At 47.9% G+C, this 17734-nt stretch overlaps 1 protein-coding gene across 3 annotated transcripts in view; it reads left to right on the top strand.

Moving 5' to 3' along the window:
• The window catches only part of raver2 (ribonucleoprotein, PTB-binding 2), a 133868-nt gene that overhangs the window by 55627 nt on the left and 60507 nt on the right, over positions 1–17734 (top strand). For all 3 annotated transcript variants that reach the window (XM_072511132.1, XM_072511133.1, XM_072511131.1), the window contains exons 4-5: positions 3729–3917; positions 4636–4762. In XM_072511132.1, the coding sequence (XP_072367233.1) occupies positions 3729–3917; positions 4636–4762 (316 nt within the window). The remainder of the gene's footprint in view (positions 1–3728; positions 3918–4635; positions 4763–17734) is intronic.

The raw sequence follows: 17734 nt of genomic DNA, 5'->3' as shown, positions 1-17734 counted from the left end.
CCCCTGGCCAGCCACCGTCTTCTCCATCTGGAACCTCAACCTTTTGCCCACCAGTATCGCTACCTCCCGGGCCCTACTATCAAAGCCTGAGTGGAATACCGGACTCACCCAGTCCTTTCGAAACCTCACCTGGTCCTTCAGCCTCAGATGGGTCTCTTACAACAGCACCACATCAGCTTTCCAGCTCTTCAAATGCGAGAAGACTCTTGCTCGTTTCACCGGTGTGTCCCCAGCCCTGCACGTTCACATCACCACCCGGCCCCTCCTATCCATCATAACTGCTACTTCTGGCCCCGCTCTACCCCCAGGCACTGTCAGCCAGCCACCCATTTTCTCTCTCCCCCCCCCCCCCCCCCCCAAAGATACCACCAGCAGCCATGCCTGAAAACCATCTCACTCAATATCATCTCCATCCCCTCACCATTTGCACCTCCCAGGCCCATCAAAACCTGTTCATTCAGGTTCCAATGACCATGGCCCCTCCTGCCAACTTGCTCCTGTTCACCAGCCAACTTCTGTTTGCTAGCCATGTGGCTTCTTCCAAAGCCTCCTCCCCCACATAGAGGAAAAAGTAAATTAAAAAAAAAAAAAAAAAAGGCCCCCCAAACCCAAACTCCCAACAGTAATCCCTCAAACCAAGAGGCACAAATCCCAACCGACCACCACACAACCCCAAACCATCTCTTCCCAAACACAACGGAGAAGAGAGAGAAAAACGCAAGAGAAAAGAGAAAAAAAAGATTAACACAACCAAACTCCAAACTCATTTCAGGCCCAGCCCTTCAGCTTTCACTAATGTCTCGCCCACCATTTCAAAAAGTAGAAGCCCTTGGAGTAATGCGTAAGCCTCGGCTGTGCTGGATAGACCACCCCAAACCGTAAGTTTTTGTACAATGCTGCCTTCTCACCAGCTCTGCCATGGGATCTTGGTATATAAGAATACCATCTCCTTCCCACCTCACCCCTCTGTTCAGCTTCGTCCACCTCTGCTCCGTTTCCTTCACCTGATAGCTGTGGAAGCATATTATCACAGCTCTTGGTGACTCCTTCGCATTTGGTTCCGGCTGGAGCGACCAGTGAGCCCAGTCCAGCTTATAGAGGGAGGGGCCGTCGTCCTTCCCCATCAGCTTTGCGAACATCTATGTAAAGTTCTCTTGTCAGCCTCTGGCACTCATGCCTCTCAGGAAGTTCCACGATCCTTGGGTTCTGCCTTTGCGATCTGTTCTCCAGGTCCTCCACTGTGGCTCTCAGCCCTTTATTACTCTCCAGCACCATCCGCAGATGCTCACCCATCAAGATTGGTTGTTATGCTGTGACAATGTCTCCTCAACCCCCTCAATGCCTCGCCTTGCTCTCGCACCACCGTCAATATCTTTGCCAGAGCCTCCTTCATATGGGCAAGAATCTCATCCACCCACTCCTTGAGCGTGGTCATCTCCTTACTTAGGCCTTGTTTACGGTCAATTTATAATCCCTACACAGGCGTACAGTATTAGTACTGGGACGACCGGACTACAGGTGCTGCCCAATAGGCGAACTCTACCAGCCAGATGATACCAAGGTCTTCCAATCGGCTGAGCCTGGATCCCACTTTTCAGCAGTAATAGGGGACCGGGCGGGCCCTGAAGTATTTTGGTTGGGCCTCAGTCTAAGTGTATCTAGGTCCGGGCTTCCTTTATTTTGCCCAGGCCTTCCTGGAAGACCTCTGGGTGCTTACCCAAGACTTTGTAAAGTCCTCCGGTGCCAATCTGGAAGATCTATTGCCATTCAGCCGGAGAAGTTGTAGCCAGACTCCGTGCAGGATAGCGCATATTGTAAACGGTAGCCTAAAGGACTGCTATCTAAAGGTGACCGGGGTCATAGTCGTGTCTGCTGTGGCTAGGGGTGCTTCGTGTAGGTTCCTAGCAAGCCCAGCTGTTGAATTCTGTCCCAATTTTCTCAATTGTGCGTTTCCCTATTATTGAAACCGTAGCACCTGCGTCCAGTTCCATATCCAACGGGCGGCCGTTTACCTGGACAGTTAATTGGATGGAGGCACCCCGCGACGTGGCAATGCAACTTAAAAAATAAATAAAAATAGAGTACCCATTTCATTGTCTTTTCCAATTAAGGAGCAATTTAGCGTGGCCAATCCATCTACCCAACACATCTTTGGGTTGTGGGGTTGAGTCCCACGCAGACACTGGGAGAATGTGCAAACTCCACACGGACTGTAACCCGGGTCCTCGGCGCCGTGAGGCAGCAGTGCTAACCACTGCACCACCGTGCCGCCTGTGGCAATGCAACTTAATTGCATGCACTCATCTTCAGGCTGTTCCAAGTGCAAGGTCCTGGCTCTGGGCTGGCATCTCCCTCAGGGCAGAGGATTTACTGGCTGACCTGTAGTTTCAAATCTGCAGCTTCGGCCGCAAGTGCCGCAGATCATCCTCCATCGACTGTTAGAGGCATCCTGCCTGGTTAGAGCGGCCCTCGGCCAACGGGCCTAGTCCTAATGGTGTTCAGGCCAGGATGGGGCTCCAGGAGTCCCACATCTAGGTGGCACTGTGCATCCGAATGGGGGGCATCTGACATGTTTACCTCCATCCTGGACATCCCCTGTAGTTTCTGGACCACACTCTTTGCACTCCTGTGAGAGGGAGATCTCAACAGCTTTATTTTGGGTCCAATAACAGCTCGGCAATTTCCGCTGGGTTGCCATATTATTTATGCCGCAAAGGAGGTGGTCCTGTAGCATTTCTGACAGGGCCCATAGTCACGTTACTCCACTTGTTTGCTCAATCACGCCAGAAATTCGGTAGCGGGCTCCCCTGGGATTCGCTTAGTCGTGTTAAATCTGTATCTTTGCACAATGACCAATGGCTTGGTCGTAGTGATTTGTCACGCGGGCCAGTTGCTCTTCAAACATCTTGGGGCTGCTTGGGATGTTAAGGTCTTTATGACGCTGATCATGGGGGCCCCCACGGGTGGTTAGAAGAATGAATGCCTGGCAATCATCCTCAGCGATGACTGTTGCCTTAAAAAAGCACATAGCGCTTCTTGTTCTGAGCCCAGTCTCCTCCAAATGCATTGAGCCTGCCAAAGAGCGGCATTTTCAGATGGTTTAAATGATTTTCCTTTGCGGAGAGAGGTGACTACTCTAAATGGCTAGCAACGTTGACTGCGGTTCTGCTTTATCCTTGTTGCCAATATGGTGGTCAAGGAGGAATCCAGAAAAGAGAGTCCAAAAAAGGTTTATTTCCGATCTTCGGTTTAGGAAAGTACACAAGCAACAGTCCAAGTCCCAGCCAGGACTATTTTGGAACCCTGACTCTTACTTCGGCCGGGTTTTATCTGTTCTGTGGTATTAAGCCCGCTGAGGGGCCTCCATCCCTCAGCAGGGGAGCTCGTACTCAACGAGGCTCACCGGGAGATTAATCAGATCGTCCTTGTGTGGGGTTATAACAGTTTCATTTGTTTTTCAATCATTTCATTAAATTGTGCCCCAGTGAATGATTTTAAAGTTTGACAATTCCCTTTTTCCTTAATCGACCAACCACACACACTGTTCACCTTAGTCCAGCCTCCCCACAACCATTGGCCATTTGGGGAGGTTAATGACACTTGGAATGAGGGGAAATTGAACTGAGGATATTCAGAAAGTAATAGATCTATCCACATACTATTGCCTTGAAGAGGAATGATGCCTATTTTTTTTTAATTAACTTATTTGTCTTTTGTTTATCTGTCAGCTTGCCCAGGCCTCAGGTAGCCATCCTTCCTTTGCAGTGGCAGAGTATGAGACTGCAGATCAAACTGAATATGTGCAGCGTTCCACTGATGGAATATTCATTGGGGGCATTCAAGCCCGTGTTTCATTTTGTGCACCAGGGCCAGCGGGCCGTTGTACACTGGCAGCACTAATTGCTGCTCAGAGGTTGGTAAGTCACGTTCTTAAATTTCTTTGGAATAAGGAACTGTATTGTTAAACTATTCACCGGAAGAATTTTGGTACTCATTTTGTTCTTCAGTAATGTTCAGTAACTTTGGGGAACAGAAGCCTTATTTTGTTTTTAAGTGTTGAAAATGTGTGTGTGTTTTTAATGACTCCAGTGTTTTTTGGATGAAATAATGTTGATATCATTTTATATTCAACTTTTATGTAAAAGTAAAAGCAATAGCACATCAACATTTAAATAATTTGAACGATTTGTTAATTATTCTTACTCTTCCCTGCCACACCCCAAAGGGCTGCCCCGGTGAGGTTCAGATGGTCGTATGGTGTTCCACCTAAATATCTATTCTTGAAGCCTTGATAGCGAATGTTGTCAAGCCATTAAAGCACTGCAGTACCATAGCCAAGCCCAGGGCACACCGGCTCTCTATTCACGTTATTATACCAATATTACATCGGTGCTAGATACCGTAGTCACATTTCTGACTTTAAGAATTATTTAATTGGATGATCCATCTTATCAACATCCATCCATTATCATTCCTATTCAAATGATCCTAATGGATAAATTACTTTAAGTACCTGCAAATGTGTTACTGTAAATGTGTTGAAAGATACTAATTTATCTTGTGTTTTGGTATGATTCACTTGTTTTACTAATAGTTGGGTATATAGATCTCATTTAAAATTTACCTTGTCCTTAGTTGCTAAACAGCAGGAAGGGTCTTCTTCCAGAACCCAGCCCGTTGCAGATTATAAACAGCCTGGGTAATCCTGCTGCATTGCCTTTGCTACTGAGGCCATACTTCCAAGGGCATGCTGGCAAAAAAAGTGAGTATTTTTTTGGAAGGTAATTTCTCTGTCCTTGTGACTCGTTTCCCCTCTTAATATATTTTGAGAAGTGGATCTGTTATGATCTGTAGTTTCATATGACACTTGTACATTTCATTTCTAAGCAGCTTTTTTAAACTTGGCATTAGGTCCTTCCTTTCTCGAGACAAGAACACCGAAGTGAACATTTTATTTCCACGAGTGTGTTCATCTACTTCAGAATTTTTCTCAGAATTTGGTCAAAGCATCTCTCCTGACTTGAGCAATAAAAGCTCATAGCAAAGAACAATGAATTTCAGCCCATTTTTTTGCGCTGACCCTGGTTGGAGTAATCCAAAACTAATACCATTCACATTTCACAGCATTGAATTTCACTCTGCTTGAAATATTTATGTATCATTAAAAGATGCAGCTGTTTATGCCTTATTCACACCGTGTTCCATGCTCCATTAATCCACTGCAGATGGGCCTTTTTCATAAGGTCCTTAATTTTAGTGACCATTGAGCTTAATGCTTTGTGTTATTGACTGCCTGAACAGTGAAAATAGTCTGTCAATCAGTTTAACAAAACGCTTCATAATTCTGTTCTGCTAATTTATCTCTTGTCCTTCTCTGTTCCCAGTCCCTTAATTTCTCCTCATAACATGAATTTCCTATTTCAGACATTTTCCTGGTGAACCTATCTTTTTTTTCCTGTTACTCTAATGTCCCTCCAATGGAGCATCCAAAATTGCATATTGTTCTGTAACTGTGGTCTGGTCAATATTGTGTCCAAGTCGATCAGCCAAGGGGCTGGTTTAGCACAGTGGGCTAAACAGCTGGCTTGTAATGCAGAACAAGGCCAGCAGCGCGGGTTCAATTCCCATACCAGCCTCCCCGAACAGGTGCCGGAATGTGGCGACTAGGGGCGTTTCACAGTAACTTCATTAAAGCCTACTTGTGACAATAAGCTATTATTATCATTGGTATGTTATTCTATTCTGTGCCCCTATTTCTGTCTCTTTCTATCTGTACATTAAACTTCAAGATGTCGATCTCTAATAATCCACATTTTTCTGTGTCTGTTGGTTGAGTATATGCACCCATTCCTTGTATTGTATAATTCTGCACCTGTTTGTCTTCCTACAGTCTTTTACAATACTTCTGCTGTGTGCCAACTTTTGCTTTGTCAATATGTATATAGGGAGAGCTATCTTTAAACAAATTATCCCAACGCAACACATCTAACCTATTCCAACCTATTTTCAAGCAATGTTTTTATATCTATCCATGGTGCTACATTTCCTCTTGTATCATATGCTCGATGATGTATAACAAATGTCTTGAAACTCGTCATTGAATGCTTTGTGACAATCTATATATGGTACATCTCTAACATTTAGCTTATCTATCCAATTGATAATTTCTTCAGACACACCACTGCTATTTGTCAAATGTGACTTGTCTTTAGCCACAAGAGATATCCTGCTTGTTATTTTTATTTTCATTTGTATTTGAACTCTGCTCAAATAGCTAACCCTGATTGTTAAAAGTCATGGTAAGAAGTCTTACAACACCAGGTTAAAGTCCCAACAGGTTTGTTTCAAATCACTAGCTTTCGAAGCACTGCTCCTTCCTCAGGTGAATGACGAGGTAGGTTCTAGAAACTTATATAGACAAATTCAAAGATGCAAAACGATGCTTTGAATGCGAGCATTTGCAGGTAATTAAGTCTTTACAGATCCAGAGAGAGGGGTAATACCAGGTTAAAAGGAGTGAATTGTCTCAAACCAGGACAGTTGGTAGGATTTCGCAAGCCCAGGCCAGCTGGTGGGGGGTGAATGTAATGTGACATAAATCCAAGGTACTGGTTGAGGCCGTACTCTTGTGCGGAACTTGGCTATAAGTTTCTGTTCGGCGATTCTGCATTGTCGCGCATCCTGAAGGCCGCCTTGGAGAACGCTTACCCGGAGATCAGTGGCTGAATGCTCTTGACTGCTGAAGTGTTCCCCGACTGGAAGGGAACATTCCTGCCTGGCAATTGTCGCACGGTGTCCGTTCATCCGTTGTCGCAGCGTCTGCATGGTCTCGCCAATGTACCACGCTTCGGGACATCCCTTCGGGAAAGGATGTAAGACTTCTTACTGTGCTCATCACAGTCCAACACCGGCATCTTCACATCATGGTTAAAAGTCACGTGATGGAAGGAGTTGGACTGCAATTCCCACTATTTTTGGATTGATCTAGTTGGCTCTGGGGTTTGAGAAACCTGTTATGTGGATAGAACATAGAACATTACAGCGCAGTACAGTCCCTTCGGCCCTCGATGTTGCGCCGACCTGTGAAACCACTCTAAAGCCCATCTACCCTATTCCCTTATCGTCCATATGTCTATCCAATGACCATTTGAATGCCTTTAGTGTTGGCGAGTCCACTACTGTTGCAGGCAGGGCATTCCACGCCCTTACTACCCTTGAGTAAAGAACCTACCTCTGACATCTGTCTTATATCTATCTCCCCTCAATTTAAAGGTATGCCCCCTCGTGCTCGACATCACTATCCGAGGAAGAAGGCTCTCGCTGTCCACCCTATCCAATCTCTGATCATTTTGTATGCCTCAATTAAGTCACCTCTTAACCTTCTCTCTAATGAAAACAGCCTCAAGTCCCTCAGCCTTTCCTCATAAGATCTTCCCTCCATACTAGGCAACATTCTGGTAAATCTCCTCTGCACCCTTTCCAATGCTTCCACATCCTTCCTACAATGCGGCGACCAGAATTGCATGCAATACTCCAAATGTGGCCGCACCAGCGTTTTGTACAGCTGCAACATGACCTCATGGCTCCGAAACTCAATCCCTCTATCAATAAAAGCTAACACACCGCATGCCTTCTTAACAACCCTCTCAACCTGGGTGGCAACTTTCAGGGATTTATGTACATGGACACAGAGATCTCTCTGCTCATCCACACTGCCAAGAATCTTACCATTAGCCCAGTACTCTGTTTTCCTGTTATTCCTTCCAAAATGAATCACCTCACACTTTTCTGCATTAAACTCCATTTGCCATCTCTCAGCCCAGCGCTGCGGCTTATCTATGTCCCTCTGTAACTTGTAACATCCTGCACTGTCCACAACTCCACCGACTTTAGTGTCATCTGCAAATTTACTCACCCATCCTTCTACGCCCTGCTCCAGATCATTTATAAAAATGACAAACAGCAGTGGCCCCAAAACAGTTCCTTGTGGCACACCACTAATAACTGGACTCCAGTCTGAACATTTCCCATCAACCACCACCCTTTGTCTTCTTCCAGCTAGCCAATTTCTGATCCAAACGGCTAAATCACCCTGAATCCCATGCCTCCGTATTTTCTGCAGTAGCCTACCGTGGGGAATCTTATCAAACGCTTTACTGAAATCCATATACACCACATCAACTGCTTTACCCTCATCCACCTGTTTGGTCACCTCAAAAGAACTCAATAAGGTTTGTGAGGCAGACCTACCCTTCACAAAACCGTGTTGACTATCTCTAATCAAATTATTCCTTTCCAGATGATTATACGCCCTATCTCTTAAACCTTTCCAAGATTTTGCTCTCACAGAAGTAAGGCTCACTGGTCTATAGTTACTGGAGTTGTCTCTACTCCCTTCTTGAACAAGGGGACAACATTTGCTATCCTCCAGTCTTCTGGCACTATTCCTGTAGACAAAGATGACTTAAAGATCAAAGCCAAAGGCTCAGCAATCTCCTCCCTAGCTTCCCAGAGAATCCTAGGATAAATCCCATCCGGCCCAGGGGACTTATCTATTTTCACACTTTCCAGAATTGCTAACACCTCTTTATGAACCTCAAGCCCTTCTAGTCTAGTAGCCTGAATCTCAGTATTCTCCTCGACAACATTGTCTTTTTCCTGTGTGGATACTGACAAAAAATATTCATTTAGCACCTCTGCTATCTCCTCGGACTCCAAGCACAACTTCCCACTACTGCCCTTGACTGGCCCTACCCTTACCCTAGTCATTCGTTTATTCCTGACATATCTATAGAAAGCTTTAGGGTTATCCTTGATCCTACCTGCCAAAGACTTCTCATGTCCCCTCCTGGCTCTTCTTAGTTCTCTCTTTAGGTCCTTCCTAGCTAACTTGTAAGTCTCGAGCACCCTAACTGAACCTTCATGCCTCATCTTTACATAAGCCTCCTTCTTCCTCTTGACAAGTGTTTCGACTGCTTTAGTAAACCACGGTTCCCTTGCTCGACCATTTCCTCCCTGCCTGACGGGTACATACTTATCAAGGGCACGCAGTAGCTGTTCCTTGAACAAGCTCCACATTTCCATTGTGCCCATCCCCTGCAGTTTTCCTCTCCATCCGATGCATCCCAAGTCTTGCCTCATCGCATCATAATTGCCTTTCCCCCAGATATAACTCTTGCCCTGCGGTTTATACCTATCCCTTTCCATCACTAAAGTAAACGTAATGGAATTGTGGTCACTATCACCAAAGTGCTCACCTACCTCCAAATCTAACACCTGTCCTGGTTCATTACCCAGTACCAAATCCAATATGGCCTCGCCTCTCATTGGCCTATCTACATACTGTCAGGAAACCCTCCTGCACATATTGGACAAAAACAGACCCATCTAAAGTACTCGAACTATTGCGTTTCCAGTCAATATTTGGAAAGTTAATGACCCCCATAACAACTACCCTGTTGCTTTCGCTCCTATCCAGAATCATCTTTGCAATCCTTTCCTCTACATCTCTGGAACTTTTCGGAGGCCTATAGAAAACCCCTCACAGGGTGACCTCTCCTTTCCTGTTTATAACCTCAGCCCATACTACCTCAGTAGACGAGTCCTCATCAAACGTCCTTTCTGCCACCATAATACTGTCCTTGACTAACAATGCCACCCCTCCCCCTCTTTTACCACCTACCCTGCGCTTACTGAAATATCTAAACCCCGGCACCTGCAACAACCATTCCTGTCCCTACTCTATCCATGTCTCCGAAATGGCCACAACATCGAAGTCCCAGGTACCAACCCATGCCGCAAGTTCACCCACCTTATTCCGGATGCTCCTGGCATTGAAGAAGACGCACTTTAAAATACCTTCCTGCCTGCCGGTACACTCCTGCAACTTTGAAATCTTACTCATGACCTCACTACTCAACCTCCCGTATACTGGAGCTACAATTCAGGTTCCCAAGCCCTTGCTGAACTAGTTTAAACCCTCTCAAAGAGCATTAGCTGAGCAACAGGGACAGACTCTGTGCCAGAGACCTGTACCCCATGGCTTACCCCCCCCCCCCCCCAACAGTATCCAAAGCGGTATACTTGTTACTGAGGGGAACAACCACAGGGGATCCCTGTACTGACTGCTTCCTCCCAGACCCTCTCACCATCACCCATCTATCTTTATTCTTCAGAGTAACTACATCCCTGAAGCTTCTGTCTATGACCACCTCTGCCTCCCGAATGATCCGAAGTTGCTCCAGATCCCTAATGCGGTTTTGGGGGAGTTGGAGATGGGTGCACTTCCCACAGATAAAATCAGCAGGGACACTGACGGCGTCCCTCACCTCAAACATTCTGCAGGAGGAACATTGCACTACCTTCCCTGCCATCCCCTCTAGATTAAAAAAAGAAAGAACGAGCTTACCTGTTATTCACTCCTTCTCAACAAGCACTCACTCGGCAACCTCTGCGCCCCGCACGATAGCACCTGACAGAAAATAAAAGAAAAACTACTTACCAGTCCCTTACCTGCAGGCTGTGACGTCACAGTTCAACTTCTTTCGACTTCTACCTGCCCTCGAGCCTTCCTCTCTACTGCCCTCTGCTGGATAGGTCTGACTGTGGAGTTTGAAGTCCTTAGAAATGTCTTCAGTCTTACAATGAAGTGGCAGACTAACAGAGGGAACATTTAGTCCTGATTCAAAGCCATATGGACGGACTGAGCACAAGTCAATCCTATTAAATTACTGCATGTTTGTGGCAAAAAAAAAGGTTCCGTACATTGAAATACATAGGCCACACAAAATTAGAACAGAAGTTGAGGACTTTTGAGATTTTGAAAAACCAGTTTTCTTACCCAGGTGATAATCAGATCACCCATCCTGTCCGGCCACCCCAGTGAGGCGACTCAATCGGCACTTGAGTAGGACTGAGAGACAGTCTAGAGAATGGAAACTGTAAGAAACCATGCTTGAGTGAAGGGCTGCAGATTACAAGCTTGTAGCTTGCGCTCCGATGACTCTAGGTTGGCTCTTGGGCCATTCTCATTCATTGCCATATGTTTTTTTCTGCTTACTTCAGTAGACAGATTGAGCTTTTGGCTAATGTTTCTTCCAAAAGCTTGACACCCTCGACAACATAACACTCACACATTTCATTTGTGTCTACCTGAATTGGTGCTCAGATCAGTAATGGGTTAAAAATGGTCAGCCTTCTGACATACAGGGAAAAATGCTACCAACAGGACCAAACCTGCACTGGTGTTAGCTCTTCAATTTATAAAAAAAAAAAAAAAAAAAAATTTATTTAAAATTTTTATTTGATAGCCAACACAACATTAACATCAAACAGCCCAAAAAGTGGCTCAACAAAACATGAAACCCACAACTGACTTTATAACTCCATCAGCCCCACAAAAATAACCTAACCCCAACCATAATACTAACTGCCCCACCACCACCACCATCTTCTAACAGTTGATGGTGACTAGTCACCATGAGATGAATGGCCGCCACCTCAGGCAGAGCCCCTCCACTGATCCCCTAACAATGTACTTGACCTTTACCAAATTTGGAAATTCCATAATCTCACCCAACCATGCTGAGGCACTAGATGAAGTGGAAGCAGACCTCTTGTCTGGGCTGTCAGCGAGGCAACGACAAGAACATCTGCCTTCATCCCGGTCTGCAGCCCCGGCGATTCAGATAACCCAAAAATGGGATATATATATATATATATATAGATATATATGTGTGTGTGGGGTGAGTGGACATCCCTGCTTTGCCCCCTGGTACAGCCGAAAATACTCCGACTTCACCCGATTCGTGTGTACATTTGCCACCGGTGCATGATAAAGCAACCAGACCCGGTCCACAAATCTCTGTCCAAACCCGAACCGTCCCAGGACCTCCCCATAAGTACCCCCACTCCACCCGATCAAAGGCCTTCTCTGCGTCCATGGCCACCGCCACCTCAACCTCGTGCCCCTCTGTAGGCATCATGATAGCGTTCAAGAGCCTCCGAATATTGGTCGCCAGGTGCCACCCCTTAACAAACCCCGTCTGATCTTCCCCTATTACCCCTGGGACACAATCCTCGATCCTGTGGCCAGGATCTTTTGCCAACAGTTTGGCATCCACATTCAATAAGGAGATTGGTCTGTATGACCCACAGTTTTCCAGGTCCTTGTCCTGCTTTGAAATGAGAGAGTCGGGGCAGCACTCCCAACTCCTTTGCTTTGTTTTTTTTTAATAAACATTTTATTGAGTTATTTCTTTGGTATTATAACAGCAGCAAGATAAACAATGTACATAACAATATTAACGTAGTGCAAAAACCACCTCCCTTTCCCACAGGTCCCACCATTACTTAACCCCCTAATCTAGGCTAGCCTAACCCCCCCCTTCTGCTGACGATTAATTCTCTGTGAAGAAGTCGATGAATGGTTGCCACCTCCGGGCGAACCCGAACTGTGACCCTCTCAAGGCGAACTTAATTTTCTCCAGGCAGAGGACGCCAGCCATGTCCGATAGTCAGGTCTCCGATTTCGGGAGCTTTGAGTCCCACCATGCTAGTAATCCGCCTCCGGGCTACCAGGGAAGCAAAGGCCAGAATGTCTGCCTCTTTCTCCTCCTGGATTCCCGGATCCTGCGACACCCCGAAAATCGCCACCTCTGGACTCAATGCCACCTTGTATTTAATACCTTGGACATGATGTCAGCAAACCCCTGCCAAAATCCCCTCAGCTTTGGACATGCCCAGAACATGTGTGCATGGTTGGCCCCCCCCCCCCCCCCCCCACATTTCGCACACCTATCCTCCACCCCAAAGAATCTGCTCATCCGGGCCACTGTCATGTCAGCTCGATGCATGACCTTAAATTGGATCAGGCTGAGCCTGGCACATGTTGCGATCGTGTTGACCCTACTCAACGCGTCTGCCCAGAGGCCCCCCTCTATCTCTCTCCCCCCAGCTCCTCCCACTTTTGCTTCAGCTCCTCTGTCTGCATCTCCTCCGATCCCATAAGCTCCTTATACATGTTCGAAACGCTCCCCTCTCCTATCCATCCTCGAGAAACCATCCTATCCTGAACCCCCCTTAGTGGCAGGAGTGGGAATGTTGGTACCTGCCTCCACAAAGTTCCGCACCTGCAGATTAAACAAGTTTCCCCCATCCTCTAAATCCCCGCTCTCCGCCAAATCCGGCACCCCCCGTCCATCCTCCCCGTGGCAAACCGGTGATTATCGCAAATTGGGGACCAGACCGATTGCCCCCTCTGCTCCCACATGTCTCTTCCAGTTCCCCCAGACTCTGAGGGCCGCCACCACCACTGGGCTGGTGGAGTACCGCGCTTGCGGGAACGGTAGAGGCGCCGTTACCAACGCCCCCAGACTTGTGCCCTTACAAGAAGCTGCCTCCAAATGCACCTATGCCGACTCCCCCACCAACCACCTCCTAACCATGGCTATATTAGCTGCCCAGTAATAATTGCTGAAATTCGGCACCCCCCCCCCCCCCCCCCCCCCCCCCCCCCCCCCCGACTCCACTCTAGCATTGCCCTCTTCACTCGTGGGGACTTGCCCCACACAAAGCCTGCAATAACTTGATTGACCCGCTTAAAAAAGGACTGCGGGATGAAGATGGGGAGACATTGGAAAACTAATCAGAATCTTGGGAGGACCGTCATTTTTACCGTTTGAACTCTGCCCGCCAGAGACAACAGGAGTGCATCCCAACTCCGGAAATCCTCCTTCGTCTGATCCACCAAGTTCAATTTATGTAGCCTGTCCCAATCCCTCGCCACTTGGGTACCTAGGTACCTGAAACTGTCCCCTACCACTCTGAACGGCAGTTCCCCCAGTCTCCTCTGCCCTCGCCTGGACTACATACATCTCGCTCTTCCCCATATTAAGCTTATACCCCGAAAACCGGCTGAATTCCCCTAAAATTCCCATAATTTCTTCCATCCCCTCCATTGGATCTGAAACGTACAAAAGCAGGTCATCCGCATACAGTGGGACTCTGTGCTGCCCCGCCCCGGGACCAGCCCCTTGAGGCCCTCCCAGCAATTGCCAGCGGTTCGATAGCCAGCGCAAACAGCAGTTGGGAGAGGGGGCATCCTTGTCTCGTCCCCCGGTGCAGTCTGAAATAGTCCGAAGTCGTCCTGTTCGTCCGTACACATGCCACAGGAGCCTGGTACTGCAACCTGACCCACTCAATAAAGCCCCTCCCAAATCCAAACCGCTCCAGCACCTCCCATAAATAATCCCACTCAACCCGATCAAAAGCTTCCTCCGCATCCATCGTGACTACCACCTCCGCCTCCCTACTCTCCGGGGGCATCATGATCACGTTCAACAGCCTTCTTGCATTCGCCACCACTGCCTGCCCTTAACGAACCCCGCCTGATCCTCCACAATAATGTCTGGTACACAGTCCTCAATCCTCGAGGACAAAATTTTGGCCAACAGTTTGGCGTCTACGTTCAACAGGGAAAGCGGCCTGTAAGACCCACATAGCTCCGGCTCCTTGTCCCATTTCAGGATAAGCGAAATCGTGGCCTGTGACATCGTCTGGGGCAGAACCCCTCTTTCCCTAGCCTCGTTAAACACCTTCAACAGCATGGGTCCCAATATCCCGGAATTCTTTTTATAGAACTCAACTGGGTACCCATCCGGTCCCGGGGCCTTACCTGACTGCATGGCCTTCAAGCCCCCCCTATCTCTTCCAACCTGTTCGGGGCCCCTAGCCCTTCTACCAGCTCCCCGTCCACTTTCGGGAACGACAGCCCCTCCAGGAAGTGCCTCATCCCCCTCCAGCCCCACGGGGTTCCGACCTGTTCAACCTGCTGTAAAAGTCCCAGAAGGCCTTACTCACTCCTGTCGAGTCCCCAACTAAGTTCCCATCCCCGTCAATAACTTTCCCTATTTCTCTAGCTAACCCCCTCTTTCTGAGCTGCTGTGCAAGCACCCTGCTGGCCTTCTCACCATGCTTGTATATTGCCCCCTCGCTATTCTGTGCTATTCCATTGCCCTCCCTGTGTTAACCAGCCGAACTCCGCCAGTAGCCTCTGACGTTCCCTTAAAAGCTCTGCCTCTGGAGTCTCCGCATACTTCCTGTCGACTTGTAGAATCTCTTTTACCAGTCGGCCCATCTCTGCCCTATCTGTCCTGTCACTGTGAGCCCGGATCAAAATCGGCTCTCCTCTCACCACTGCCTTCTGCGCCTCCCAGACCACCGCTGCCGAGACCGCCCCCGTATTGTTTACCTGCAGGTTATTCAGCATGCACCTCCTCGGCCTCTTGCACACCGCTTCATCCGCCAATAGCCCTATATCCAACCTCCATTGCGGGCGCTGCTTGCTATCCATACTAACCTGCAGGTCAACCCAGTGAGGAGCATGGTCTGAGATCGTAATCGCCGAATACCCAGTGTCCACCACCCCTGCCAGTAGGGCCCTACCCAAGACAAAGAAGTCGATCCGAGAGTACACAGTGTGTACATAGGAGTAAAAAGAAAACTCCTTCGCCTTTGGCTGCCTAAATCTCCATGAATCCACCCCCCCCAAAATCTGCTCCATGAACCCTTTCAGTTCCTTTGCCATTGCTGGCACCCTGCACATTCTCGAGCATGACCGATCCAGGCCGGAATCAATAACTGTATTAAAGTCCCCTCCCATGGTCAACTTGTGCGAGTCCAGGTCCGGTATCTTCCCTCGCACCCTCTTTATAAATTCCACGTCATCCCAATTTGGTGCATATACATTAACCAGCATTACCTTCATCCTCTGCAGCTTAACACTAACCATGATATATCAACCTCCCACATCAGAAACTATTCTGCCCACTTCAAATGTCACCCGTTTATTAATCAAGACCGCAACCCCTCTAGTCTTTGTATGCAGCCCCAAGTGGAAAACCTGACTGATTCAGCCTTTCCTCAATCTGACCTGGTCCACTACTCTTAAGGTGCGTCTCCTGCAACATTACCACGTCCGCCTTCAGTCCCCTCAGGTGCGCAAACACACGTGCCCTCTTTACCGGCCCATTTAACCCTTGAACATTCCAGGTGATCAGCTTAGTTGGGGAGCAAAGTGTTCCCGTCCCGTCGATTCGCCATCCCCTTTCTTGGGTCTGCCTCCAGCCCCTGCGCCGCACCTCCTCCGGCCCGCCACTTGGTGACCCCCCACCCCGACCCCACTGTCCCTCCACTGAAGTCCCCTCCCTCGTCAGCAGAAACCCCCCCCGCAACACTATTCTAAAACCTAACCCACCTAAAAAACTAAACATATGCACCACCCACTGCTTCCGTGAGCTAGCTCATCCAGTTAGCTTGGTGGCCCCTGCCCCTGGCGCCAAGAAGTCTCCCACCTATTCTCCTGCCCCCCCCCCCCCCCATCCACCGAATGAAAATCAACTTCTCTCTCTCTCTCTCTCCTCTCTTCTCTCTCTCTCTCTCTCTCTCTCTCTCTCCTCTCTCTCTCTCTCCTCTCTCTCTCTCTCTCTCTCTCCTCTCTCTCTCCTCTCCTCTCTCTCTCTCTCTCTCTCTCTCTCTCTCTCTCACACACCCCTCCCCCCCCCCCCCCCCCCCCCAAACAGAACTCCAAAAACTGAAACGAAACTAAGAGGAGACAAAACCAATTTAAAACAGAAAAAAGGGCCCAATATAGGCCAACAAGTTGCTTCAAAGTTCGAGAGTCCTTTTCTTTTAGCAAAGTTTTAGGGGCCTGATGGGATTTATCCTAGGATTCTCTGGAGGCCAGGGAAGAGATTGCTGGACCTTTGGCTTTGATTTTTATGTCATCATTGGCTACAGGAATAGTGCCAGAGGACTGGAGGATAGCAAATGTGGTCCCGTTGTTCAAAAAGGGGAGCAGAGACAACCCCGGCAACTATAGACCGGTGAGCCTCACGTCTGTAGTGGGTAAAGTCTTGGAGGGGATTGTAAGAGACAAGATTTATAATCATCTAGATAGGAATAATATGATCAGGGATAGTCAGCATGGCTTTGTGAAGGGTAGAGCATGCCTCACAAACCTTATCGAGTTCTTTGAGAAGGTGACTGAACAGGTAGACGAGGGTAGAGCAGTTGATGTGGTTTATATGGATTTCAGTAAAGCATTTGATAAGGTTCCCCACGGTAGGCTATTGCAGAAAATACGGAGGCTGGGGATTGAGGGTGATTTAGAGATATGGATCAGAAATTGGCTAGCTGAAAGAAGACAGGGTGGTGGTTGATGGGAAATGTTCAGAATGGAGTTCAGTTACAAATGGCGTACCACAAGGATCTGTTCTGGGGCCGTTGCTGTTTGTAATTTTTATCAATGACCTAGAGGAAGGCGCAGAAGGGTGGGTGTGTACATTTGCAGATGACACTAAAGTCGGTGGTGTTGTCGACAGTGAGGAAGTATGTAGCAGGTTACAGAGGGACATAGATAAGCTGCTGGGCTGAGAGGTGGCAAATGGATTTTAATGTAGAGAAGTGTGAGGTGATTCACTTTGGAAGGAATAACAGGAATGCGGAATATTTGGCTAATGGTAAAGTTCTTGGAAGTGTGGATGAGCAGAGGGATCGAGGTGTCCATGTACATAGATCCCTGAAAGTTGCCACCCAGGTTGATAGGGTTGTGAAGAAGGGCTATGGAGTGTTGGCCTTTATTGGTAGAGGGATTGAGTTCCGGAGTCAGGAGGTCATGTTGCAGCTGTACAAAACTCTGGTATGGCCGCATTTGGAGTATTGCGTACAGTTCTGG

Source organism: Scyliorhinus torazame, chromosome 7, assembly GCF_047496885.1.
Source record: "Scyliorhinus torazame isolate Kashiwa2021f chromosome 7, sScyTor2.1, whole genome shotgun sequence".
NCBI lineage: Eukaryota > Metazoa > Chordata > Chondrichthyes > Carcharhiniformes > Scyliorhinidae > Scyliorhinus > Scyliorhinus torazame.
Note: the sequence above shows the minus strand (reverse complement) of the source record. Positions and strands in the feature narration are given on the sequence as shown.